A 27,651-nucleotide genomic window follows, 5' to 3' on the forward strand; every position below is an offset into this window, starting at 1 on the left:
TCTGTAGGTGAGAACGGTGTAAGCCACAGTCTGAGGGGGAGGCAGGCGTTTGCATTGCAGAAGGAACTTTTTTCCTGAAGTTTAAAGTGTGGACCAAGTTCCACTTAAAAATAAACTGCCCCTTCTTGAGACCCCAAGGAGAGGTGCGCCGTGTGATACGTGGTGCGGATGTTCAGGTGCGAGTGTGCGTGCTCTGTTAGGACAAACTGCACTGCACTGCAAGACTTCTTACTAGAACATGGTGAGATACCAGATGTGAATCTGGTTTCCAACGCCATGTAGGAGCAGTGCTTTCTTAGCCTTCCCCAGAGCAGCGGGTTCATGGTTACAGAGATGGAGAACTTTGAGTGGACACTTAAGACCCTTGTGCTCTTTCAGTGCCGCTGTGCTTTAATTGGTATGAAGTGGGCATCTGCCAGTTGATTTTGTGCCTCTTGGCAGAGTTGTGATCTTGATGTTCCATCTCCTTTGATAATTGCACAGAAAATTGCCTGCATCTAAACTCCAGTCTGTGCCAGCACGCACTGTAACCTTCAGGATGTGCCCAACATCTGGATCTTCATGGCTCCCTGCTCGTTTAAGAGCTCATGACCACATCTAAACATCATACATGCTGCAGAATGGTGTTTTCTGGAATCACCCCTGAGCGTTGGTGAGCTGGGATGGATTAGTCAGAGCAAGTCTTCTTGAAAGGTTGTTGACTGATGAGTGTTCTTGTGAATAGTTGAACTGCTGAAGAACTTTCTTGTCTTACCTCTCTTTTTACAGAGCTGTCCCACATAGCAGCTCTCAGTTTTCAGAGAGTGTGTGTTAACATGGTGTAGTAAATAATTCCTGTCTCCTTGTCATCCACACGGTACTTGAACTGCATGGTTTGTTTCACTAGGTTTGTTGGCTGTTAAGACAACAAAACCAACCACATCAGTACATGCTTTTACCTTCATGGGGTAGAGCTGACCGAAGGAAAAGTTGCCTAATGACTCATTTCAGCTCCTTGAGCGTCTCTCTAACATAATGGCTCCTGCAGAGTTCCTGTGATGCTTGCTGTGCAGAATGCAGCTGCTGTTGATTTTGTTCTGTCCTTGCTGTTGAGGAACATTGTGCTGTTCAGACCCTTGGCTGATCGCGGCGATAGCGATGTTCCCATGGGGATCTCAGTGGTGCTCATCACTGCAGCAGTCATCTGCTACACAAGTGGTGATGGATGAGCTGTTAGCCATGGTTCACAGGTAGATAACTGAGCTGCAAAAAGATTAAGTGACCGTAATTTCGGATACGTTTTTACGTGTCTCTGATGTGATTTTGGAATAGTTAGTGTTGTTCAAGAGTGATACTTGCAAAAGATAGTTTTAATGGTGTTGAAACTGTAATTGCTTAACGTTTCTGTAGGACAGAAGTTCTGATCCTCGGCACCTGGTTCCCAAGCCAGGTGTGACGGAGGGGTGGCACCTGTGAAGTGTTGACTTGAAAGGTTTTCTATGTGTCATACAGAGACATAATGACAGAAGAAGAAATACAGCCCATTTTTCCAGAATTATTTTTATCTCCTTGACCACAAAATCATATTTCCTTTTACTTTGCTACCAGCTTTCCAACTTGAACAGATAATAATATGGGGATTTTGCTGCTAGCAATAGCAATAGAGTGAGCAGAAGCCTGGCATCTGTTCCGCAGCTCTGAAGAATCCCCAGAGCACCAGTCATTGGTGCAACTGAATGGAGGTAGAGATCCTGCAGAAAGAGCTTTGCAGACCATTTGTGCCATGCCTGTATTCAGCTGTATTCACAAGGTTTGTTTTGTGGGCAACCTGAATTTCGTGCATGTGATGGATTAATAATGCAGCCTATAAAAAGCAGCCCTTTAGTACTCCTGCTTGAGAGTTATTTTTAACCGGCGCACAGCAAGAACATGCTCTGACAGAATGTCTGAAAGTTCATGCTCTGCTTGGAAAGTTTGCAGCTCTTGAAAAAAATAAAACCATGTTTATTGTAGTAGTTTTATTTCTTAATGAAATACACTCAGGAACTTTTTCTCTGACATTGAAGTCTTTGTGCCTCGGATAGATACTCGGTGTTTTCAGAAGACAGACAAGGGCAGTTCACTGGAGAAAGAAAACCATTTTATTCAGTAATGCAAAGTTTCACAGAATCAGGATAACTTGCAGAGAATTCATGGTTTCCTGTCTGAAGCAAGGATGCAGTATGTGTGAGTGGATTACTGCTCTGTGTGGTAAATACAACTACAGCTATATGCAGTATTTAATGTCAAGTAGGTGAGACTCTCTGTAGTGAAGTAATTTGTTTTCCTTATGAGAAGGGAGAGTGAAAACTAATCTAAGCCTGTGTAAATTCCTTGCATGTTGTCTAAGCTCCTAACTAACTGTGACTATCTAGGGGGGACACAGCAGTCCAGAAGTGTCCAGCTGATGCCTCTGCAGATTGAGATTCCATTTATCACCATGATCGATGGAGTGCAGCAATGCAAGGGAGGCTCATTTGCAGAGCACAGCACGGGCCTCACTTGGGGAGCAGGTCGGTTCTTCTTTCATCTCAAACAAGGAATTAAATAGTTGTTGACTGCAGCTCTGCTGTATGGGAATTGTATCCCACGAGCCTGGTGTTCACCACTAAAGGAGCTTCTCAGCAGCTTCCAAGCAGCGATTACTGACAGCAGCGTTCACTCCCTAGCAGATGGCATCTGAACAATCAGCAGAGGAGATGCAATATTGTCTGTATCCCAGTGTCTGCTGCTGGGCCCTGTGTGAGAGAGTATGTGCAGCAAATGTGAGTGTGCTCCGCTGACCCACACCGCACAGAGAACAGAAGGCAGTGTAGCTGCTGGCAGGGTGAGCACCAGCAGGCTCTGCAGCCATTGCTGCCACGTCACTGCTGTTGGTGTTATCTGTTGGAAGCACACACAGCCTGCAGTTGCACCTTGTGTTCCATGTATGCATGCCCTAAAGCTCAGGTATGAAATCGTGGCATGGCTTGTTCCTTGTATTTCAACTTAAAAATGAAGTAGCAGCTGAAGTGTCACACATGTTCCTACAGTGAGCAGATGAGGAAGAAAAAAAAAAATAGGATGAGGAATAAATATTTCTAAGATGGTAACCCTGGGGATTGAAAGAGTTTCCTTGTGTGGGTTCTCCACTTCATATTTAGCTGCCAAATGGCACGGCAGCCTGCTAAAGATGCAGTCAGGGTGGGCTTAGGCATGAAGAAGAGAACAGAGAGGTAACCACCTTGCTCCTTGCTTCAGTTTGCACCCCACATCACAGACAGGTAAAGCTGAGCAGTCTGCAGCCCACATTAAACACTGCCAGCACTGCTTGTCTGTATGCAGTCTCTGATTTCAGCACAGAGCATTTCCTGCATTACTAGCAGGATGATAATTCCCTTGTTGGGGAAGAGGACTGTGAGATCGGCCTCTTAAAATGCCACAGACCTTCCCCACTTCAAAGCAAAAATGCTGCTCTTCTTTCAAAGGCACTGTGGAAGTCCATTAGGGCAGAAGAAACTCAGTTTGCAGAACGGAGTTTGTCAAATATCCGCAACTCCTTGGCAGCAGCAGCAGATTCTTGTGCAAGACAGATGATATCTACTGAAATATGTTCTTACTTTTTCTTGCCAAGAAATCTTACCCTGTTCTTATTCTGATGGCAGAAAAAAAACCACCCTCCCTTTACAGAATGCATTTCAGGGGAGTTATTCCTTGCTGTGCTTGTGAAATTAATGCCTAAGCTTAATTCATACATAATCAATTTCTTCCCTTCTTACCTGCTGTTGTCACCACAGCCTTCAAGTGCATTGAATCAGGCGGCCTTGAGCTGGATGAGCATCAGGTTGTTTGGCTAACTGGAGCCTCATGCCTTTCTTTATCTCCGGTTTTTGTTTTTCGTTTATTTTCCCCCCTTCTTTAGCAGGTGAACAGAAGGCTGCCTCCATCCACCCCGCCGTGTGCTGACATTTGACACTTGTCTGTGCAGCTGTGGCTTGGTTATGGTTCTGCTGCTGAGACATGTATTGTTTTCAGCTGGCTGATACGATAAACTGCCACAGTTCTAAGTTTCTCCTTAGATAATATTTTCACATGATACATATGATAACAAGAAACCTGCAGTATTCTGCCAAGTTCCTGGAACGTACTCTGCTTTCTATTGATCTCAGAGTTTCTCACAGTCCTCAGTGGGAAGGTTGAGGTTTGCTGTCCTGCAAATTTCTAAATTTAAGCGTATCAAAGTAAAGAGCTGCCTTCTTCCTCCGAAGAATTTTGGTTTTGCTACAACACAAAGGCCTCTCCATTTTTATGACTGAAGAGTAACTTTGAGAATGTTGTCATGTGTAATGCTGTGATTGCTGTTCTAGTGTGAAAAGGACACGAGGAAAGAGGTGTTCATTTAGCCCTGCTCAACTCCATCAGGAGTTCATTTGCTATACCTAATGTGTGAAAGTTGAAAGATCTTCCACTTGAAGACCGTCATGTTGGCTGTGTGCTGTAGGCTGTGCCAAGCATTGTGTTGCCTTTTGGTATGACTCACTTTGGTAACAGGACTGCTTTGGGGGTAGTCAACATCTAAAGCAGCCTTACTGGGATAACAGGACCAGCACTGTGCTGGTTCTGCGGCCTCTGATAGGAAAACACCTCCAGATTAAGGTCAGGTGGGTAATTGAGCAGAATCCAGCAAGTTGTTGTAGCTCCAGGGAGGGAAAGCCCATGGCCACTGGTGCAGAGCCTTGCTGAGATGCTCACTGGGCTACAGTGTGTCATCGTATTTAGCTGATTAGAGAGGAATTCCAAGTGTGTTTCATGTTAAAAAAAATTACTGTACTTTCGGATCTCTTAGCATGGTGTGTGAAATTTCTGTTTATTAAAGCTCTGCACTGGGGACTGAGAGTGCCCAATGCCTGGTGGTGTCTAGTTAAGCTTTTTTTTCAAGAAGTCATTGTAATTTGGAGCAACATCATTGACTTTCCTTGTCTGTGTGACCTCCTCAATTATATTAGGAGTAGTTTCCAACCTGCAGTCCTTGTTTGTGCTCTTGGAGCAGTTTTTTTTCCTTAACCTGGTAGTACTTACTCGGGCCTTAGTTTTCAGCAGCTCAGCAGAATCTTCCTTTGGACTTGTTTTTTGTTTTCGGTTGTTGTCTCTTCCAGCAGCCTGCACTCCACATGAAGAGCTTTGTGGCTAGGTTAGTAAGCACAGGGGGAGTCGCAGGGAGCGCGGACCGTTCCTGACTGCACCATTGAGTACACTTAAAAGGAGTTCTTCTTCCCCACCCCTGCATTGAGTTGTATGGGAATGGCGGTGAGTCACAGCAGCAGGAGCTGTGTGAGCCAGCACAGCCCACTCCTGAGATTTTTAGGATGCATGAGGTTTCATCAACGCAAAGGATTTGGAGGGGGTGGGAAGGAGGGAAGACCAATCTTTTCCTTTCATACTGCACTAGCCCAAGTCAGATAATTTAGTGAATGTGCAGGAAGCTGAATGTCTGACTTGATCACGCAAAGGGAGTTGGGTTGCACCAACTCTGACCTGCACTTCTCTGTGGAAGAAAAGGCAGTGGAAATGACAGTGCTCTTGAATTGCCATACATAAAGGCTGCAATGTGTGGTGGTTCTGTATCGTGACTCAGCTTTGTATTCAAGCATTCGAGATTCCTCCAAACTGCCCAGCCAACGCCCCATGACTGCAGGACTAATGGTGGTAGAGTCCAGATCTTCCTGGGTCTTCTGCAGAATTGATTAGGGACAGGTGCTGGTGATTGCTTGGGTTTCAGCAAACTAGTGTGTACGTACAGGGAAAGGTAATATTGGTAGTAGACCGGTACCAGTGGGAAACACTAGTCTTTTGGAGACACCAATTTTAAAGAAATCTGTAACATTTGAGGCTATTTGTGAGTGATTTCGCTGTCTGTTTTGCAAAGAAATGCATCTTTTGCATCTTAAAGACTTGCAAGAGTTTCATTGTGACTTGAAGTTTTGAAGGAAAATGAACTTACAGAGATGTAACAAATCAGTGGAGCGCACATCACTCTTCTTCGTGAGGGTGGGATATTACAGTCATTAAGTCTCTGTGCTCCTAAGTCGGAAGAATATTCCTCTGGTTAATAAAGACCTTTTCGTTCACAACAGAACATTCTGAAAGAACATGCTGATGATGACCAAAATCTTGCGATTTCGGGTGTCCCTGTGGTCAGCTGGCCCAAGAAGACCCCAAAGGTAATGAGACACGATTACCTACTAATCATTGCTGTGCCAGGTCTTAGTGGTTTTTCAGCTGTATTCTGGCAAAGTGTTTCATATGACATAGGCAGCAGCTAGCACTTCCAACATGGAAGGTTATTTTTTGATAATTTTATGACTAAATACATTAGCTACATAATATCTGTTGAAGCAGAACATAAATGTACCTCAGTAGGGAGAAATGGACAGTTTCCATTGAAAAAGAACTTGTTTGGGCCTCACTTATCTGCATAAAACTTGGATGTGACTTGGTCATTCACAAATTGCAGCTACGTCTGAAAGTGTTGATGTAACTTTTTGTGTAAGTTTAAATGCTGTGTAAATGCTACAGACTGGTCTCTTGCTAAACACTTGGGTCTGGATGAGAAGGTGTTTCTTTTCTTACACTGTGAGAACTCCTATGTTTTCTGTACATCTTCCACTAACTTCAAAGGGTTGTTTTCTGTACCCATACCTTCATTTTTCCTCCTTTATATGGGAGTAATTTTCTTCACAAAACTGTGAGGCTTGCTTCGTTAATGCCTACAAAGAATTTGAAATAATTAAGAATAAAGTCAAAAGGGTGACTGTTATTTATAACAGTGGTATGTTTTCCACACTCCAACTATTCAGCATGCTGTAAAAGCAGCTTTGCTTATTTAGAAGATGTCTCATCGCTTCTATTTTTACTGTCATTTTTCACCGAATTAGTTTTATAATACGTAGTTTCCCTAGAAATGCTGAAAGGGTCAATCAACTTAAATCAGGCTTCTCTGTGAAAATCTGTTGTCACTATGATCGTATATAACTTTCAAGTCATTAGCTGAGCAAATTACTTTCCCCGTTCTCTCTTTGCTGGTGTACTTGCTGTGGCTTTACATTTAGTCACTTGTAGCTGAGAGTTTGCTGTTTTCAGATGGGAAGTGGGAAACCATAAACTTCAGCAGCTGCCAGGGAAGAGTGGAGCAGAGCGAGCAGGAGTTGTGCTTCTGGTTTATTTCTGTCTTTTAGCTGGGTGCATTTCAGATCAGTTATATCTTGCTAAATACATTTCTCCCTTCTGCATTATAACAGATCCATAGAAATACGCATTGTGTTTAAAACATTGATGTAACTGAAAATAACAACGTATTCAAACAACAATTTGTTTAAAAACTGAGAGGAGTAGGTGTCAGATTTGTCACTCTGCTGCTCTGATGGCTGCTGTTTGTTTACTGGTCAGGTATCTCCAGACATGGAATAAAGCAGAATCTCTGTGCTCGGAGCAGAACTGGTACATGAAACTTGCAAAGCAAATCTAAGAAACAATTGGCTCTTGTGCTGTGTTTTTGGAGCGCCTGGTAGAAGCAAGGATCTTAATGTTTGGAGGTTTTTAGAAGGTTTGGTGTTTGCTCGTGTTCTTGTTCATTTCATTTTGGAATTGTCAATAGATGGCTCATTTCTTATATTTGGCAACACAACTGTAACTGTAAAAGATTCTGGGTTTTTTGTGCAATTTTCATCTCATTTCTTTTTGCAAAACCCATCTTGCTGGCTACAGGATTTTGGCTTTTTAGCTTTCTGGTGCTTGTTTTCCAGTATCCTTTTTAAAAGCAGAATGTTTTAAAGGCATCCATGCTAAGCTACAATAACAATTATATGCATCACAGAAATAAGAGGAAGACTTTCACAGAGTCAGGCTTTATCTTGAAGCTGGCAAATGGAAACTTGTAACAGAAGTAGTTCTTTCACCACAGTCTTCATACTTAGTTTAATTAATCAGTGATTAATTGGAGATCAACTTGTGTTATGCTGAAGCTGAAAGGCGTGCAGCAGATAGGGCTGAATGTTTTGCAGAAGAAGCTTGTTATTTCCTGGACTCTTCTAATGCCAGATATCTGTATCACCTTCCATGTCCTCCTGGTGTGTTCCCGGAGGAGGGAGGCAGCTGGGACATGTCTCAGGGTTGTGACTTTGAGCCCCAAATTAAAATACGTTAGAAAGACAGTATAGGAGAAGTCTGTATAAAAGCAGTGATGTAAGTGGTTAAGCTTCATTAGCTTTCCTTTGTCCCCTGCGAGTCCTGATGATGAAACAGAAGATTTGATAGAGAAGAAAACCCTTAGGGAAGATGAACTCCCTTAAAATGGGGCTTCAGCTGGTGGAGCAGGGCTGGAAGGCGCCATGAGCATTGAGCGCAAGGCAGGGAAGTAACACCTGGTGGTAGTTTTGCTGCAGTATTACCCTTCTAGCATACAGGAGAAATGGCAGATATTTCAGTGACTTTCTAGAGATGTTGGTGGGTAAAGGAAAGGCAGATAGGGTGCAACGTGGTACTGGCTTTGGTGGGGCTGGTGTGAAGACATTACAGTGGTACACCAGCTCCAGGGGGAGGGGGATTGTCTGATTTAGTCCTTTAAGCAAAAGAAGCAAAACTGAAATTCAGGAAGAGCAGGCAGTAAATGAAAAAACGTGGCTCTTCCTTTCTCCCAGGAGAAGCCTCCAGAAGAAATTTAGAAAGACAAGAGCAGCAGATGGAGAAGGAAGAATAAAGCCGGCACTAAATGCCAAAACATTTCAAAGAAAATGGAAATGACTGTAAAGAAAGGAGGGGAAGAGACTACAGACAGCAAGAGAGGAGGATGAGGAGAGGACCAAGCACTGAAAAGAGATGGAATGAGGAAAACATAGGGCAGAGGTAGAGAACTCTTGGAAAAGTAAAAGGTCCTTGAATTCAGGTGAATGGCTGAAGCTTGTGAATAACACAAGACGTGAAAGGCCCTGCTTAGTTAGGCTGACTGTCTTTGGAAATAATATATCCTTAGTAATCAGTGATTATAGAAGCAGCAAATAATATTTCCCTTTAAAATTGAGTCACAGTTTCTTTTACGCACTGTTGGTGTGGTGTGCCAACAGCGTGCACAGCTCTGCACTGCAGAACAGCAGTTTGAAGACTGAAATCCCAGGGTTTAGAAAGGAAACGTGTTCTCTCCCCTTGAATCTCAGTTCACAGTGGATAAGGCAACGGGCGAGACACTGCATTAAGTATGTGAGTCCCATCCATATGCCGTGGCCCCATTTCACATTGCTTGTGTCTATCCTTTCTAAAGGCATTTGGGGCTGTCAGATTTACTGCAGCTCTCTCTAAAAAATTTATTCACTGAGAAAAGAGACAGAAGTAGCAATCAAAAATGTTTTTGCGAGGAGATAAAATAAATAGGCAGCATTTGATGATCTTATATTTGGTGTACAAAATGAGAGGCAAAGGTCTGTGTTCTGCTCCCAGCTCTGCTGCAGCCTGGTGTCATACAAGGCAAATGACACCTCTCCTCTCCCTGAGCCTTCCCAGATTAGAGGATCCTGCTTCTCTTCCCAGGAGTGAAATTAATCTTTATAAGGATCTGTGAAACCTTCAGCAGAAAGCCTTGTGGTAAAACATCGGGATCATTATTATTTTATGGTAATAGGGAAGCAGCGTGCAATTCATAGGCACCTCTTCTGGATCATACTTCTCATCTTTGTGACTTTCTTGCAAGAACCCTTTTGGTAGTGAGAATTGGCCCTGGAAGAGAACGTTGTCAGAAGAGGCCTGTCTGCTAATGACTCATTTAACAGTGTGTTTGATTTGCCAGGGATCCTAGGATATGCACAATGATCCTAATTTAGTCCTCATCAGAGGATCAGGAATGTGAAATGTTACATGTCCGGATGTCGGGCTGACAGTGTGTGTACCTGCTGGCTAGACAGCACATTTCTGCTGGCAAGCGTGCAGCTGTTAATATGTTCCCATTGCTTTGCTGGTTTGTGCAGCAGTAGTTTGTCCTTGCTTGGTGCTGAGCCCTGTCTGTGTTTTATTGTAATGACAGTCTGCTGTGCAAAAAGAAGAGCTCTGTAGGATGTACTGCCTCAGGTTTTTGATTTCTTACCCTATGGGAGTGAGAACAAACTGTAAGAAATGAGCTCCTTCCCAGCCCTGGGACGCGGACTTTGGGGTGGCAGGGAAGGAGAGCAGAGCCTGGCTTACACTAAAGTCACAGCAGTGGCACATCTGTGATCAATGATGTAGAGAGCTGCTATCAAATGATGTGTTGAAGCCCCCTCTCAAGATTTTCAGCCCTACAATACCGGATTTCCCATTTAATCTGTGCAAGGATTAGGGCTAATGTTTTATGAAAGGACCTCAGAGTATGGCTGAAGCAGAAAATACGTTTTTTTCCAGCCATTTCCTACTTCTGGAAGGCAATAGTCAGCTGTAGTAACACATAATTGCACTCTGTGGAAGTGCCTTCTGTTTTTATTGTGATAAAGATCTTTAGCTGTCTATGAAGAGCAGCTGTAAAAAAGTAAAATGTCTTTGGCCTGACTCCGTTGTTCTGTGAAGAGTGAGAAATGCAGACAGAGCTGGATTCTCATCCCTTTTACCTGCCACAAACCTGGAACCGCTGCATTTGTAGTGACAGCAAGCATCCAGGTAGATGGGTCTAGCTGGGAGCAGGAGATGAAGCTGTAATTTTCAGTGGCTGGTTAACGATACTGGAAAACGTGGCTGTTTTTTTGACCCCTTGCTCATTCACTTCTTCCATGTAATTGTAACTTCTTGATTTTAAGAGAAGATACTTGAAAAGTATCAGAGGGCAATGGCAATATCCCTGTTTAAAATTAATGACTACATGTCGCAAATTGAAATGGTAATTTTTTTTTTTAAACACCTTTTCCTGCGTTTGGTTGGTCTTTCTAGTAGCTGTGGCACCCCGCAGTTTCCTTTTGTTGTTTCAGATCTGTTCCTTCATATCAGAAATACACTCCATGCCCCATTCATAATGGATTCTGAGGAATTGGAGCGAGGTGTCGCATTTGCCCTCTGTGTGCTGTCAGTGTTTCTGTTACATCCCTGTTACTGCTTCTCAGTCGCTTTCTTTATACTCGTAAGCTGGAAAGCAGTAGTAACTTTGGTCTTCTCCAGTACACAAGCCATACCATGTTTGATCATCTCTATTGCTCTATTCTAGTTCCACTAGAGGTGGTTTTGAGATGAGGGTGGGTTTGGAACTCCAGGACCACAAATGGTATTCAAGATGCACTGTTTAAGGCAGGAGGCAAGAAGAACATGCCTTGTTCAGCATGGCACAACAAAGTTGAAGGGAGAGCTGATTGCTTTGTGTGAGTACTTCAGGGAATATAAATATCAGGGGAGGAGAAAAATTATTTTATGTAGTGGGCAAAGTTGGCATGAGAACAAGTAAGTACAAACATAGCATAAATAAATGTAGTCTGGAAGTAAAGTTTCTGATCATTGTTCATGGTCTGAAATACACAGCACACACAAAAAGTAGACAACAGTGATGAGAAGGGTGTTAGATTCTTAGACATAACCTGTATTGTAAATAATGAAAGGCCATGCTATTAGTCAGTCTCTCAGTCTGTCCATATCTGGAGCCCACAAAGGTCCTTAGGCATGTTTCTAACAAGGAAACTTTCTTTCTTCTTTGTATTTTACATTAGTAATGCTTGGAAGGGAAGAAGATCTATCAGTTTCTAGTAAGAGCTTCTTTAAGTATGGCTCCACTTTTATGAACATATACGTAACCTCGTGCATTGGATCAAACAGCAGAAGTACTGAGTAAATGGTTTAAGAATCAGTGGATGCAGCAAATTTGAATGCAAGTAGAAACTAGAAGAAGAAGCATCAGTTCAAGAGATTTGATAAATTGCAACTTGAAAAAGATCTTAGCTGTGGTTTTTCAGAAGTATTGAGCATTGTTTTACATCTCGTTTTCATTACATGCAGAGGAAGAGGTGCTAGGTGGACAAAGAACATTCTTGAGAACCTTTGAATAAATACTTCCAGTTTTTACTTGCTTACTTACTAAGAATTCCTACCATAGCTCCTGCTAGGCCAGCTCCACCCAGAGCAGTGAGAGTGCGGAGGTGCTACTTACAGCAATTAGTGCTTTAACCTGAGTGGTGTCTGAAGCAGATCTGAGCATGCAGAAATGGCACAACATCAAAACAGCATCGGTTCCAGCAGCCTGCCTGGGGGCTACCACCAGCAAGGCTACATTCCTAGTAGCAGTGGGAAACCTGTGCCAAATTCCCCAGGATGGGCCAGCCTTGGAGATCTGTTCAGGTACTTCCTGTGACAATAGGAACATCTTAAAAAGCAAACACTGACAATGGAAAACAAGCATTTGAAAACTGAAGTGAAAATTCAGTCTTCTGTAGGAAAGTAATAGGGAAAGGGAAGAAAAAAAGGCAGGACACCAGAAGAATTCTGTGTAGTTTGTTGGACTTTGTATTTTTTTCTGGTTGTGATTCACATGGAGTTTTACTTCAGTTGTTCAAATGCCACGAGAACAAAAAGGGGATTGAGGCTGTCGCGTTTTGTCCTTGCTGGGCACCAGTGTAAAGGTGTTTGAAGTGATCTCACACAGCACTGCCAGACCTCTGCTTGGCATCAACAACAGTTACAAATGTCCAGTGTGCAAGATTTGTCTATACAAACATGTGTTAGGAATCCCTTTCGTTGATAAAAAGCCCTGATTATTAAGTTCTTCTGTTGCAAATCAGACAACTCTTAATAGTTATCACATGCTAATAATTCTTCTACCAGAAGGTAGCTTAAATACAAAAGAAAATCAAGATCAATTAAAATTTGTTTTTCTCTTTACATTTCAATTTTGATCAGAATAAGCTATGTAAGTAATTGTGAAGAGTTTTTGTTCTTTTACTCCGAAGGGACAATAGTTGCCATTGAGAGGAGTCCCACATTTATTCAGACAGGTGCCCCAGTTCTGGCTCCTGACAGATCCATTAAGAAGTGAAACCACATAGCTGGGGTTGGGGGGATTTTTTTTTCTTTATTTAAGGGGACTTCCCAGTGTAGCTGCACGCATGCAGAACTAAGCCTTTTCCCTGCTAACTCTATGGGAGCAGAAAGAAACCTGATGCACCAGAAGTGAGGACTCCTTCAGGTACTTTGCAAAGGAGTTCAGAGTTGCTGACGCTGCTAAGAGCTTGTGTGAAATGCCTGCTTTCCTGGGGGCAGTTCCTTGTCTGGCTTGTTTATTTTTCTGAGCACTTCGATCTCTTACAATCGTGAGTTCTTGAGACAAATTTGTTTCTGCAATAACTCCACACAGGCCGGAGGAGTCTCAGGGTTTGGTGCTTGTGTATCATACATAACGTGCCCAAAGAGCTTCGCTGCATGTTGCCTCACAGTCAGTCTAAAAGCTTTGCCTGGTGACTTGACAGATTATTTCTCACCTCAAGAGGCTGTACTTGAAATATTGTGTCCCTTCAGGGAGTAATTATAAATAGCAAGGACTTGAATGAGCACCTTCTTAATCTTCCATCTTTGACTTAATATTTTCCCTTCTTATCAACTCCCAGCCATTTGCTTTGAAATTTGACCGATACCTTTATGTGATTAATACATCAAACAGGTAAATTAGAGCCTTTTTGGCTCGGAGTAGAAATTTGAACAGATTGAAAAAAATGAATAGACATCTCTTTTTTCAAACTGTTGATTTAAAAGGATCGTACTGGAAAATGTATGTGTTCTTCCCCACTGTCATTCTTCCAACATAAGCGAGAATATTCAGTAACGTGAGTTTTTCTAACTAAAGTCTCAATTGCCATTTTTCAAGGTAGCTGCTTTCTCTTTATTCCACGATAGTAGAAGTGCTGATGAAAACTACTTCAGTCGTAAGAGCTTTTTTGAATGAGGTGGATGTGAACTGACTTGATGGGTCTAAGGTTGTGTTGCTACGAGCCCAACTACCTTCATTGCTGAATTGGCCAGCAAAACAAAAAAAATCTGAGACTGGGATCTGATTAAGTCTTCAAGCATCTTTGTGTTCTCCCCCGCCCCAAGATGAAAACCATTCGAGCTTTAAGTTACAAATCTGAGATTGAATAGTTTTGTTTCTGGATCGAAGCACATTGGCAGAGCAGTGTGGAAGGCGTTTGTCATTCCACAGTTATGTGCTGTGCAATTACGGACGTTAATCCTGCATGCACTTTTCAGAACAAAATTGAATTGTATGTTCTGTCCCTGAGAAGATGGCTTCCTTTTAGATTCCATAGCACAGTGAAATTAAAGTCTGCTGAGAATATAAATGAGGTCTTGTTTCAACTTCATGACTTTCCTGCAGGCACTAGTAGACCAATACAAGGCACAGAAGTGCTCTTCTTTTTGACAATCAGCAAATCTAACAAAAGAAGTGGAGAAAGTCTGATGAAAGCTAAGCAGCTTTGTGAGTCTAGAGTGTTTTGCTTGTTTTTGTCCTGGATGTTTTCCTACAAACCCAATTCAGGTCTGTAGGTGACAGCTGAGCACCTGTGCTCTCGTGGGGAAAGCTGTCCTTCAGCTCTTTGTTTGCTTACATTTCAGCGCACTGTTTGCCTCTCGTTGTTTGGGTTTGGTCTCTAGATTTGAAAGCTGCTGCCAGATATTGGACACAACTGTCCCAGCGAGAGCATTTTGTGCTGTGTGGCAAAGCACGCCAAGCCACTTCAAGGAAAACAGGTTGCATATTCTGGTTAATCCACTATTTTAGCTAGCAGCCACATCCATTTGCATGTTCCTCCACAGCGTGGCAGTCATTTCTTATCTTCTTAGGAGCCTACTTCAGTATTTTGCATTTACTGGCAGAACATGGCTCTTGGAGATGAACTGTGCTGTGGGAATGTTCCCTGATAGAAGCATTTGTGGAAGAAGGAAGCGTGGCAGGATTTCCCTCATTTCCCAGCAGGTAATTCCATTGTGCCATGGCTTTTCCTGTACAGAGTGCAATCACACCTCCAGATCTCAGGTGCTGCTGGGTTTGTTGGTGCCTGCCTGTTCCCACAAATCTGATGCTGTGAGGGTAGAAGACCTCAGTGTTGTATTGGTACATTCTCAAGATTTGGCGGTTTTGCCTTATATGGCAGATATATGTGATGTTTCAGTATGCTTAGAAAGCAGTCTTATTTTATTTGTGTGACCACCTGATGGCTTTTTGTTTTTGTAGATTTTTGTTTCGTTTGTTTTTTAAATCTCTGAGAAAGATTAAGTGACTTACAAGCATCACATTTGGCCTGGGCTCTTGGTGTTTTGTGTGCTCCTCCTCTGCTGTGCTGTAATAGCCCAGGGCTGTGCCATCTAGAGTGGTGCAGTCCTCTTCTTTGCTTCCCGTGTGTTGGATACTGGTTAGAAGGTATGGGCATTATGTGGGAGGAACATTAATCAGTATGGTATTCTTAATTGAGTTACCTTATCCAAGGTTGATGAATCAGACAGTTTATTAAAGAGATTGTGGTGATGCATCTGGTGACTGCTCTTATGTCATTGTGCAGGTAAAAGAAATAATAGGAAGTGCTAGGGTGGTGACATTGGGTGGATATTTGAAGATGAAAAGGAAGCTGTCAGAGCATCTCTGACAACGTGGAGAGTGACTGAGATATTGGCTAGAAGTCTGGAGAAAACATTCTGAAATTTGCCCAGATCCAACGTCTAGAATTATATTTCTTGTGAGCAGACACTTGGGCCAAAACAGCAATCCTTAGAAAGTGACAGGGTAACTCCTTTACCCTGCTGCAGGACAAGATGTGGTTCATAAACATTTCTATGGGGTTTGCCTTTAAAAAAATGTTTCACCTCAAATTGAGAATCACAGAATCACAAATGGTGGAAGGGACCCACAAGGATCACCCAACTCAGGATGTTCTGTGATGAACTCCAGTGTGCGACTGACACCACAGGTTCTGTTTGGCTCTGAGCACTGATAGCTGCAGCTGAGATCTGTTGGTCCTGGAGCAGCTCAAGAGCAAGTATACAGAGTGCAGGGGTGGTAGTCTCACTCCCCTCACATTGGTTTTACTACTTAAGGATATTTGCATGAGAATAAAATCCAGTTCTTTGGCACTCATCTGCTCCTGCTGTTTATTCTTCGCTTGAGGTTATTGTCTCAGTTTGTGACAACGTAATTGGTTTCTGTGGAGAAGATTATGATATTGACTTATATATGAGTTCAGGTGAGGAGCAATCAGCACCAACAGTTCAGAATAGAAAGTACTCTGTTTGCATGCAGCTCTCAGTAAGGCTAGTTCAGCAGTTCAATTAAGGATGTAATTTATTACTTATATCACACACATTACATCACGCAAGGCTGCGGTGTGGACACAGTTACAGCAGTACAGGCATGGCTTGGGTCGGTGCTCATTCTGTTTTCTAAACTGCTGTAAACTGTGCCAGGACTGTCAGATGTGCACTGCTAGAACTGCTTGCACAAGGGTTGCTCGCTGTTTGCTGTAATTTAGTGTTCTCTGGTGTAGACAGGCTGAAAGGATCATGCTGGAAAATGCTTTCTTAATAGTTCTTTTGGTGTATTAAATGTATCTGTGAATGGCTAGCTGCTCTTGTACAAGATGAGATTTTCAGAGAGCAATTGCAATCAGAAAAGTTCATTTTATTATGTTGTTCTCCCTCTTTTCCTGACTCTCAATTTGCTAATTTATATCCTATGTGATTTTTTTTTTTCTTTCAAATGTCAGCTCTACGAAGTTTACCCAGCATCTGAAAATCACTCTGTAATCTTGGTGTGTGCATCCTCCTGCTCACAGAACATAGAATCACAACGTGGTTGGCTTGGAAGGGACCTCAAATGCCCCGGCCCCAACCCATGGGCTGTCTGCCCCTCAGCTCAGGCTGCTCAGGGCCCATCCATGGCCTTGGGCACCTGCAGGGTTGGGGCAACACTGCCAGGGCCTTGCAGCTCATTCGTCACTTGTGTTGCTGGAAGGGGCAGAATGGAGCAGTCTCCCAGGGTGGCTGGGGAGAGCAGCGTAGCACTTTATGCTGCTGGGCCAGGCGGGTATTGTGAGTGGTAAGATGTGTTGTGAGAGAAGGGTGTATGTTGGGATCTAATTTGCTGTGAATCATATTTCATAGTAGTGGAGTGGCCTTGGTGGGGGCAGGGGGTGTTCCAGGTTGTTTTTTTTCCCCCATGTGGAGGTCACCCCTTGGGCAGGTGTGGGACTGGGCATCCTCATGTTAGCTGTTCCAGAGCACCAATGCTGCTGCGAGCAGGTCGCTTACTCTAGCTTCCTATCTTCAAGCTCTCCTTTGTAGGCCTCTAGCAAGACCTACATCCCCCTTTCCTCTCCTCCGGAAAACATTGGATTCTGCTCTAACCTTGTGATTCAGAAAGCCAAGGCCTTAGGCACATGCCTTTCGTGCCCGGGCTTTCATCTGCTCTAGCTCTGCCTTGTGTGCAAACACAATGGAGGGAGAGAAGGAGACGCTGAGCTCACCGAGGGCCGGCTGGGAGCGAATGCCTGGCTGCTGGCATCGTGGGACAGCACCATCGCTTCCCATAATGTGTTGGCTGGCAAGAGGACAGCAGTGCAAACAAGAAATGGAGATATAACGCATTCACAATGAGGAAGGGCCATCGTTACGCGATGCACTTGGCTTTGTCAGCAGCCACCTGCCCACTGTGTTAAAGTTTGGCTGAACTTTGTTAGGTGGAGCAGGGCCACGAGGCGGTGTGAAGGTGCAGGGCAGCGCGGTGCTCTGCAGAGCCACGGGTGTTTGTTTGTGGGGCCACGTGGTGATTGGGGCTGGGGAATGGAGTTGGAACTCATTTGGCAGAAATCCTGATGCAGAGACCATTAGGTCTGCTGCTTTATGGCTTCTCAGTTGCTCAGCACATGCAAATATTTAATCTCATGTTTAATTCGACGGTGTGGGTGTAGGAGCCAGAGGCAAAACCCTCACAACTGGAATGGAAGCGGGACTTCCCCTGAAAGCAAGGCCCAGAAATCCAATGGGAAACGTAATTCGCAGCTCTGCGATTCGGGCCTGGCCGCCCCGACCCTCCGCGCCGAGCCGCCCGGGCTCGGAGCTCCGGCGGCGAGGCGGCCATCTCGGCGCACGCAGCGGGGCCGGGCCGGGCCGAGCGGCTCCCGCAGAGCGCGGCTCCCAGGCCGCTCGCAGCCCGGCTCCTTTGTCTCCGCGCTCCGGCCCGGCCCACCCGCAGGCCCCGCCGCCCGCTCCGCGCGCATCCCCGCCCGCAGGCGCCCGGGCCCGGCCGGGTTCGGGGTTCGGGGCCCCGGGCCGCCGCCCGGCGCTGCCCCACCGAGCGGCCGCGCCGTCCCCGCCGTCCTCGCGGAACGGCTTTGTGCGAGCGGGCCGCGATTGGCCGCGGCGCCGGGGCCGGCCCCTTCCTGGCTGCCTGGCATGAATATGCACGGCCCCCTTCCTCCTCCTCCTCCTCCTGCATGTGTGTGTGTGCGGGGAGCGGGGCTCCGCCAGCAGCGCCGCTCCAGCCATGTCAGCTCGGCTCCGCCTGGGCCCACCATGAGCCATGGCCATGTCTGCGAGCGCCGACGAGGAGGACTACGAGTCGGAACCGGAGCCCGAGCCGGGACCGGGGCCCGAGCCGGGGCCGGAGCAGGTCCGGGGCGGGCGGCGAAGTTTGCAGCGGGAAGGGAGGGGAGGAGGCCGGGCCGGGCCGGCAGCGGGGCCGGGAACAATGTGGGGCCGGCAGCGGGCCCAGCTCGGCCCGGCCCGGCGAGAGCGGAGGCGCCACCGCGGCCCCGGGCGTGTCCGCGGGCCCCGGGTGGGAGCGGGGCCGGCCGGGCAGGGCAGGGCAGCCCCCGGGGCAGGAGGGGCGGGGGGGCCCCGCGGCCGTCGTGGGGTGTGGGTCGGGTTTTGTAGCCGGCTTCCTCGGAGGAGTGCGGGACTTCGGGCTCCGGTGCCGGGACCCGGCGCCTCGTTCCGGGCCGGGTCCGTGGGCAGGGTCGTGGCCGGGGATGGGAGGTGTGGAGCGGAGGGTGCGTGCTAAAATGGAAAGAGAACTTTTATTGCTGCTCGTGAGGTTTGTTTTTCGAAGGTTCTTCTTTCCCTTTGAGGGAAGAAGAAGAAACTTTCTGGATTTATGGAGTAATCTGTGAAAAATAATCCAGAACATATGTTCTAGATCGAGTAGTTTACTCTCTAAGAACTACCTGAGCAATTGAAAACGCAGAGCAATTGAAAATGCATCGGGAATAGGATTAAACATGTGCATGCAATTTGAGTGTGAACTCGGTTTTTTTGTTCATAATTCAAGGTGTTTTGCTCCTTCAGATAGTCTCATCATTTGCTTCTGGAGACAAGTTAGCTCATGGGCCGAGTGCTCCGTCTGTCCTCCAGACCCCTCCTCACTCCTTGCGCTTCACTTTGCATTGCCCTGAGAGATCAGAGCTGGAAGTTTGTCTGTGGTGTGCTCAGGGCATGGATCCGGTGCGGACACAGAGAGTTGGAGCTGTGCTGCGATATCAGCTCAGACCAGGCCAGGTCTTGGGGGAGTCACTTCACTGAGGCTCCGCTGCATTCCGTGGGTGGTGTGAGCACATGGGCTCCTTCACTGCTCAGCTCTCAGCCCCTGCCCGTCCTCAAACTTTGTCCCTTGCTAGGCCTCTTCAATCTGCTTCTCAATTCTGATGCGATTATAGTTTTTATTATTTTTATTATAGTTCTTTTAAAGAGCTCATGGGTTGGGGAGCAGTTTAGCCTCAGCTGCGTTGCACCAGCTGTGAATTCACTGTGGAAGGTGCAAGTTCTGGCTGGAGGAATTTGGGAGGTTGCTTGTGTCACGGGATTCTTTGTTTTGGTAGAATTTTATATCTAACAGCATAACAAAAAATAACGTGAGAAAGTGGAGGGCCTTTCTGTGGAATTCTTGAACTTAAATTACAGCTCTGTGACCTGTGCAAAGCCTTGTGCTGTGCTTTTCTTTCTCTTTGTTTAAAACAGCCTCAGCAGTGCAGACCCAAGCATGGTTCCAGCTGAATTTTCATACGAGCCTGCTTTAACACGTGCAGTTACCCTGCCTTCTGCCCAGGATGGTGGCTGTTACTCTGTGGTGATGTGCCAGGTGTGCAGCAGGTGGAACGCTCCAGCTCCACAGGTGTAGCTCAGCAGCACAATTTTGGTGTGTGGGTAGGAGCCATGGTGTTGTCGCTCCTGGTTTCTTCCAGCTTCTGCCTTCAACCTCTCATTTACCCTTAGTCCATGGCTAGGCTAAGAAGGTCAGGACTCATGTTTCGCAGCACGGGTGTGGATAGGATTTACTGCGCTGCAGTCAGCACCATTGGTGGGTTGGGAGCACGAGGGCCTGGGCACATGCCCTGATCTGCTGCGCTGCTCGGGGTACAACATAGTTTGTGACAGTGACAGTTCCTCCAGCGGAGCTGTGTGTAAACACAGTGAGAAGAGTGTTCCTAGGCAGCAGTGGTGGAGTTTCTCCCAAGCAGCAGTAAGAAGAGAAGCTGTGTTTGTGGAAGGTGCCCCAAGTCTGTACAGTTTGCTGGTGTCATTCTTTATAACAGCTTCTACTTTGGATGCAGCTTATCTACAAAAGCATATTTTTGCTGATAAATCTTATTCCATCCTCCAGGCCTAACTTCTGCCTCCTCACCAGTGGAGGAAAATAAATGGGGGCACTTGCATCAGTGCTGATGTGCAGCTTTGTCACACCTGTAACACAACGTAGCTCTGTTGGCAGAAAAGCTGCTGAGTGTCACTAATGTGCAGACAGACCTGCAAGGTACAAACTCTTCCACTGACTTACGGGAAATGGCTCTGTTTCTTCAGCAGAGGAGCTCCATGTGGTGACCTAGTGGTGGTCCCTGGGAGCTGCAGGAGAGGACAAGGGTTGTGGGTAGGAATCAGAGGAGATGGGAACATCTGGAGGAGCTTGGTCCTGTCTGCAGGTGGCTGGGAAGAGAGAAGTTGTGCTGCCTTCCCCTGCCCTGATGCTTATTGCTTACTGGTGGTCTGGGACATCTCCAGTGTGGCAGGAACATGTGGGTGACGTGGCTGTTATCACTAGGGGAAACTGGAGATCTCTTTTGGGCAGATAGCTGTAGTCAGACACGTGAAATCCATGGTGTTGGCTTTCACTTTTCAGTTGTACAGCTTTTAAGGGTGTTATTGACATCCACATGATTTTTGCTGCCTTAAACTAGCTGCCTTCTCATCGCCACTGGATTCCTGCAGTTGTATCATCCTTTTCTTTCTTCCATCTCTTACTAGGATTTCTGTAAATCATTGAAGGGATTGAAGGGTTTCATGCTGAAGAACTGTTGGCTGGTCTGAGCTTGTCTAGTGAGCAGGGAGCCTCGTCCTCCAGTGTTTCCCCCTCATTTGAGTCGAAAAAGCTTCTGCCCACCTCTGATGTGGTGTGGAGAGGCGAAGAAATAATCAGCTGGATTCCTGGATTCTCCCTGGCACTTGGAGGATTTCTCCAGTGCCCAGTAGCGGTCCAATTCCAGCCCATCGAGGTGGTGTTCTAGCAGACAACAGTTAGGAATTGTGGGTTAACATCACTTTTTTTCTGGGATTTGTTTATCAGTTGTCAGAAAATAAATTGCCAGTAATTAAATATATGTATTCTAATGCCATTAATACAGTTGTATTGGTATGCAGAGGGCCATAAAAGGTCTAAGCACAGGACCGGTACTGCTGAAGTTCCAGTCCTCTTCCCTCTTTCAGTGCTGGTATTGCTGCATGGACTTGGTCAAACTGCACCAAATCAGCATAATGAGAATCTGTCCGTGTGTTTCAACAGGAAATCATTCCCATCCTGCAGGTGGAAAGGATGTACTAATGTGGCACAGCACCTTGAAACAAGGAAAACTGCAGCTGTAAGGTGTCTTTTCTTGGAGAGAATTACACAACAGATACACAAGCTGTTGGGATCATTCTTGGTTAAGGAAGTGAAGTGCTTTGGGGTCTTGCAGCACTGGCTGTTGCTGAGCCCTTCAGATGGACTCTGTGTGCCCCTGGATTTCTCCAGGAGCTGTGATATGGTGCTGCTGGCAGCAATTGGGTTGCTGGAGTGAGATGTGCCCAGACCAAGGCCACTTGCAGAAGAGCTGATTTCGGGGCTGTAGCGTTTGTCAGCCGTGTTCTTGGAGCATCCTGGACTGCCTTCTGATATCAGCAGACCTTCATCTATGTGAAGTTCCAGCAAGGACGTGTGGTGCTGGGATTGTAGTTGGAGAACATCAGCACCTACTTAGTGATGCTTTTAACAGCCGATAGCTCTTCTAGTGTTGTCTCCAAAGATTCTTTTGCTACTTTTTTTTTTGCTAGTCTGGGATCTTTCAAGTTATTCTTTGCAGCTGTGAAGGTCAGAAATATGTTGCTATAAACATCTAAGCTGTGATTCTCTTGCAGTAAGCGCTGCGCTTCCCTTAGTGCCTCTGCTGCTTCTGACCCTGGTCTTGGTCCTGAGCAGATGCTCACAACTGCTGTGAGGGTGCTAAAGTAGCTGTAAGCAAGCAGCGAGAACTGGCAGCATTTCCTTTTTGTTCAGAATAAGTTGAAACTGTGATACCTGGTCTTACTCCCACATCTACACAGCCTTGTTCAAAGGTTCAACTCACTGATGTCTGCTTCCCCCAGCAGTAGTCCATCTGGAGCACAATTCACACTGAGTTTGGAGCTCAGCACTTCTGAAAGATCAGTTTGCAAATCTATCCCCCTCTCTATCTGAGGAGTGAGAGGGTAATCCCAAATTCATTGCTGTTAGGCAGCTTTGCAGTCCAGAGTGTGTTACGTATGGTGGCTGGGCAGCTGCTGCTCTCTGGCTGCCGTGGTAAACCAGTCTGGGGAATTTTTACCATTGCCCTCTACTCATGGGGCAGTTCTGTGGCACTGTCCTGGGAGGGCCCTGAATTGCTGTGTAGAAATGGAAACAGCCACCAGGGATCTCTTCACCAGGTTACCTGCCAGGGCAGCTGGATTGTAAACCCACAGTCTGAGCTGGAAATCCCACAGCTTCTCTTCCCTAGCATTGACCTGGAATTCATCTGGCTGTCTGCCACGTGCTAAATAAACCCCAAGTCGTGTTGGAGGCTCCTTCTTCCCCTTGAATCCCAGCCCCTTTCTGGGATAGCAACCCACAGGCCAGATTTCTGCTGGTGAGATTTGTAAGCAGCCAAGTTAGAGCCCCTTGAAACTGGATACGAGTGGGAATTCCTACAAGGCCCCTCCAGCCTTGCTGGCTGGGACATCCTGGGCTGAGGGCGGCTTGGCTGGGAGCTGGCTGCTGCTCAGCGCACTCAGACCCAGCTGGGACAGTTGTTGGTGTTTCCTGATGAGCGATGAAAAGGGCTGGATAGGTGTGTTCCATGGAGTGAGGCAGAGATCTGCCTGTCTGCTTTCTGCTGTGTGGTGGTTTATAAGGAAATCTGAGTTGTGCTTTGGCTTCAGGCTTGTTCTTATGTCTTTGCCTTCCTGCTTTTTTATTTTGTTTTTATGTTTTAATCGGGAATCTCAAATTCCACCTTCAAGCAATGCCTTTTTACCACTTGTGTCTTCCCTCTGCCTTGGTGCTTAAGATGCAGTCCTCACAATTAGGTCTGGGCTCTTGGTGCTGTGGTGCAGTGCTTGTGCCAGGCATTGCCTTTCTCATGGGGAGGGCACTGAGTCTGAATTTTCCTCGAGAGAGACTGCATTTGAAAAAGCCCATTCTGATGGCGTTGTAAGTGCTATTTGTTGCTTTAAAAAAATTGTGTTTAGACCTAGTGGGAAGGAGTCAAGGACTCACAGAGTCATCTGCATGCGGTTGATGAAGAGGAGCTGCCTGGGTTGTTGTGTGTATTTCAGTTTAACTTACTCCCTTTGGTTCGTTTTTCTCATTTCCTTTGCCAGTGGAGGCTCTAATAGAGACAGCGGAGGGGTGATTCATGCTGAGGAAGGAAATTATCTCTTATCTAGGTGCTAAGCCAGTCCTGCCAGCACTGACTTTATCCTTGAGAGGCAGCGATGTTGGTCTAAAAGGCAAATATTTATTCTTTAGAGTGTCTGAAATTGATCTGAAATCTGTGTGTCTGTTGCAGTTTCCTATGGGAAGCTACACCTCTGTGTGTTCACACAGCACAGCGGGATCCAGCTTGTTCTGGAGGAGTGCAATTAAAACTTGTAGAAATCTGTGTAACGTTGGCAGCAGCTGAGCAGTTTTTTCTCCCACCTTAGTTACAGTGGGCAGGGTTAGTGTATAGTAGGACACTTTGGGAAGCTTTCACAGCAGCAGGTAGAATGTTTTCCTGGCTCTTTTAAAAGCTGCAGTGGAAATTCTGCCTGGCTTCCTACGGTCCGCCTCCTTCCACCTCGTCCCACCTCAGTGATCGCCCAGAATGCAGCACAAACAGAAAGTGAAACTGCTTAGATTGTGCTGTGTGTGCTGAGACGCGCAGAAAGTGAGAAAGGTACGGCAGGACAGCACAGATGAGCTTTGTGGTCCTGTTTTTGTCATCTTTATAGCGAAAGCTGTCAGTGCTAAGGATGAGCCAAGCCAGTCTGTGTGTAAGACAGACAGTGACTTTGTTAGGGATATTTGAGTTGGGATGTATGTTCTTATGCTTAACAAGGAATTTCTTATTAGAACGTGAAAATTAGATAAGTAGAGCGAATCTGTTGCAGTTAACCTAATCGTTTAAAATCTTGTTGGGTTCCTTTAATTTCTACCGTAAAAGTCATTGAATTCCAGACCTGGGATGCCCTTTTTGCACAGCATCAGTTAGTATTCTGGCTTGGAGCACTTGCTGGTATTGGATACGAGGGAAGCTATTTTGGAAGGCTTTTGTAGTATTTGTGTTTTATTTCCTACCTCGCCATTTGGCAGTAGCTCATACTTTCCCTTTCCATTAGGGAGGTTGATGTGACTTGAGCTACTGTTGCTGAACATTGCCCTGCCATATCTAGCCTCATAATTACTTTTGCTGTCTCCTTGGGCTCTTCCATATCTGAAGGAGGAAAGCAAACCTTGTGGCTAACCTGAGCACAGTCCTAGGAGCTCGCAGCGCCGAGCTCAGCCATGGCACAGATAACGTCTTTGACTTAAGCCAAGTGTGTCATGTGGGACTTGGTCCTGCGTTGACTTGTGCATAGTCAGTGCCCTCCTGTTGAATTGGGCTTGCGTTAGGTTTGGCATCTCTCACTGGAGCCTCGATTTCTTTGTCTTTTTTTTACAATGCATCTTTTCCTCAAAAGGTAATGGAATTCCTTAGCTGTAAGAATGATTGTATGCATCTGCTGGGCATTAGCCATCTGTGTATATTTGATACATCTGTCAGTTTTACATCTAAGATGCGTACAGCTCCCATTGAAGGAATTTCTGCTGTTTAGATGGTAAGTGGGATGTGAGTTAACCTCATGTGTCTGGCTCTTTCAGAACAGGGCGGTCGGACGGCCCAAAGGGAAGCTGGGCGCTGCCTCTGCGGTGAAGCTCGCAGCTAACCGGAGCACGGCCGGGGCACGCCGCAGGAGGACGCGATGCCGCAAGTGCGAGGCGTGCCTGCGGACAGAGTGCGGAGAGTGTCACTTCTGCAAAGACATGAAGAAGTTTGGGGGGCCTGGCAGGATGAAACAGTCCTGCATTATGAGGCAGTGTATCGCAGTAAGTAAACCTCTTGCTACAGTTCTTCTGGAGATTTCTTTCTTGTGTTGGCATCTGGTGACAAGGTGTGGAATTGAGAGCTATTTACTGTGAAGTTTCTGAAGTGCGTTGGGTAAAACAGTGTAATTTGCACCCCTGCAGTTCAGATGATCTCTTCTTCCCATCACTTTTGATTTATCCCGAAGTTTCAAACCAGAGCACTCCTAAAATGTACTTACGTGGCTTCCATTCTCAGTAATATGGAAGGTTGATGTGGTTATAATCAGTACACCAGAAATTGGCACTCATTCGCTCTGAGATTCTGGGATTTGGGGGAGGAGGGGAGGAGTGTGAAGCTCTCATTAAAAGGAGAAGAGGCCTTTTTGGTTTGGGCCTCTGAGATTCTTGCAGCGCCTTGCAATGGTCTTTACCATCTTAGCTGCTTAACTCCTTTAAGATATAGAGAAATCTTTGACTGGCATCCTACAAGACTTTGTCACTGGTGGCCACAGGCTACTTGGGATGTGAATTTCGATTCATTTCCACTTACATACATGTACGTGAGGTTTTGATGGAGAAGTGCCAGAGAGCCACGTAGCCTGGCATCCTTTCTCCCTCAGGGGCTGGATGGGGCTGCTGGGAGATGCTGAGCATCAGAACAGGGCTAGCAGGTAGTCAGAGACACTTTCCTGAGCTACTATGATATATTGCCCAGAAGATTCTCGAGTCATAAGAGAGAGCTTTGTATTTAACACATATTGACAGGTTAGTCTTCCATGAGGTTCTGAATCATTGCTTTCGTATCGACTCTCACTGAGCTTCTCCTCGGGCTTTTTGTCCACAGTGGTCTCAAGCAAGGGGAAAAATTGACGTTAGCTTTTCCCTTAATTCTTCAGAAAGGTCTTATTTGTAGTGTTGTTGGAGGTGGGTTTTTTGTTTGTTTTTAAGGAAAGCAATGTTGTGCATTCATAACTGAAATGCTGTGCTATATGCAAGCTATGCTGATTTCTCTCGATTTAGTCTTGTTATGGTTACTTTCACTTACATTTTTTTTTATATTTAATTCTGCTGAAGAAACTGAAATGGTGGCAGTAAATGGCTTGGGTTGGGTTTTAAAACCTGGTAAGCACTTAGGGTTTCCAGTAGGTACTCGTGGTTACTCACACCATGTCCTGTGCCAAGCCATGCAGTGCTCTTGATAGAGGATTGGATTTGGCTCTCCTGGATCTTTTAGTAAAGTACATAGAATATCTACCTTTCCACAGAGTGCTTTTGCAGCTCAAGTGTCTTTTCTTTGAACACTTGATTTCCTGGAGTGTGGCATGAATTGAACAGCGTGGATGAAGAATTTATTATTCTCCAGGGGAAGCAATAGAGAAATCGTGCTGCCTTTTTAGTTGGGAGATTACATTAGGGCTGCAGCACGCTGCCTTGTCCTGACTGATGGAGCAAGTTTTCGTAGGAAGGTGTTTGAATCTTCACATGCATGCTGAGCTTTTCGGAGGAGATGAACTTGGTTCTCATCTTCCTCTCTCTTCTTATGAAAAAATATTTTTCTTTTTTGCTTGATATCTGCCGTTTTATTTCCAGGAATTGTGTTTGCAGCACAGAACTTAGTAGCCAGGGTGCTTTGATTCTTTGTCCCACCCTTGCATGTGCTCAGGAGGTCTCTCTGTTCTTTGCAAGTCCTCCTTGGAGAAACAGTGGGAATGTTGCAGACTTTCTTAGAACAGCAAAAGGGTAGAAAAATAACAAGTTGAACTGTTGTACAGTACAGTACCTTACATTTCTATGAGCAGTCCTGTTGTCTTTACTCTTGTTCATTATGTTGTCTAATAATCACAGTAGTAATATATTGTGGTGCATGTCCAACAGCTTCCAGCTAAAAGAAGCCACCAAAGCAAGGCTCTGTGAAAGTAATGATCTCCACAGTTCTGGGATTGTGCTTTCCTCTGGTTAATAACACTGACAATATTAACTAGGCACAGGCTTTCATTAAACTCCAAAGCTTTGAGAGAGCCTGTACTGCCATTCAGAGA

General features: G+C 45.7%; 1 protein-coding gene across 18 annotated transcripts in view; it reads left to right on the forward strand.

Moving 5' to 3' along the window:
- Positions 1-27,651, forward strand: part of KDM2B (lysine demethylase 2B) — a 103,473-nt gene that overhangs the window by 60,942 nt on the left and 14,880 nt on the right. For 17 of the 18 annotated variants that reach the window (XM_048963815.1, XM_048963827.1, XM_048963820.1 and 14 more), the window contains 2 exons: positions 6,132-6,218; positions 25,409-25,633. In XM_048963815.1, coding sequence (XP_048819772.1) covers positions 6,132-6,218; positions 25,409-25,633 — 312 coding nt within the window. The remainder of the gene's footprint in view (positions 1-6,131; positions 6,219-25,408; positions 25,634-27,651) is intronic. The other variant, XM_048963818.1, reaches the window with a different exon arrangement.

Source organism: Lagopus muta, chromosome 17 (assembly GCF_023343835.1).
Source record: "Lagopus muta isolate bLagMut1 chromosome 17, bLagMut1 primary, whole genome shotgun sequence".
In the NCBI taxonomy this organism is placed as follows: Eukaryota; Metazoa; Chordata; class Aves; order Galliformes; family Phasianidae; genus Lagopus; species Lagopus muta.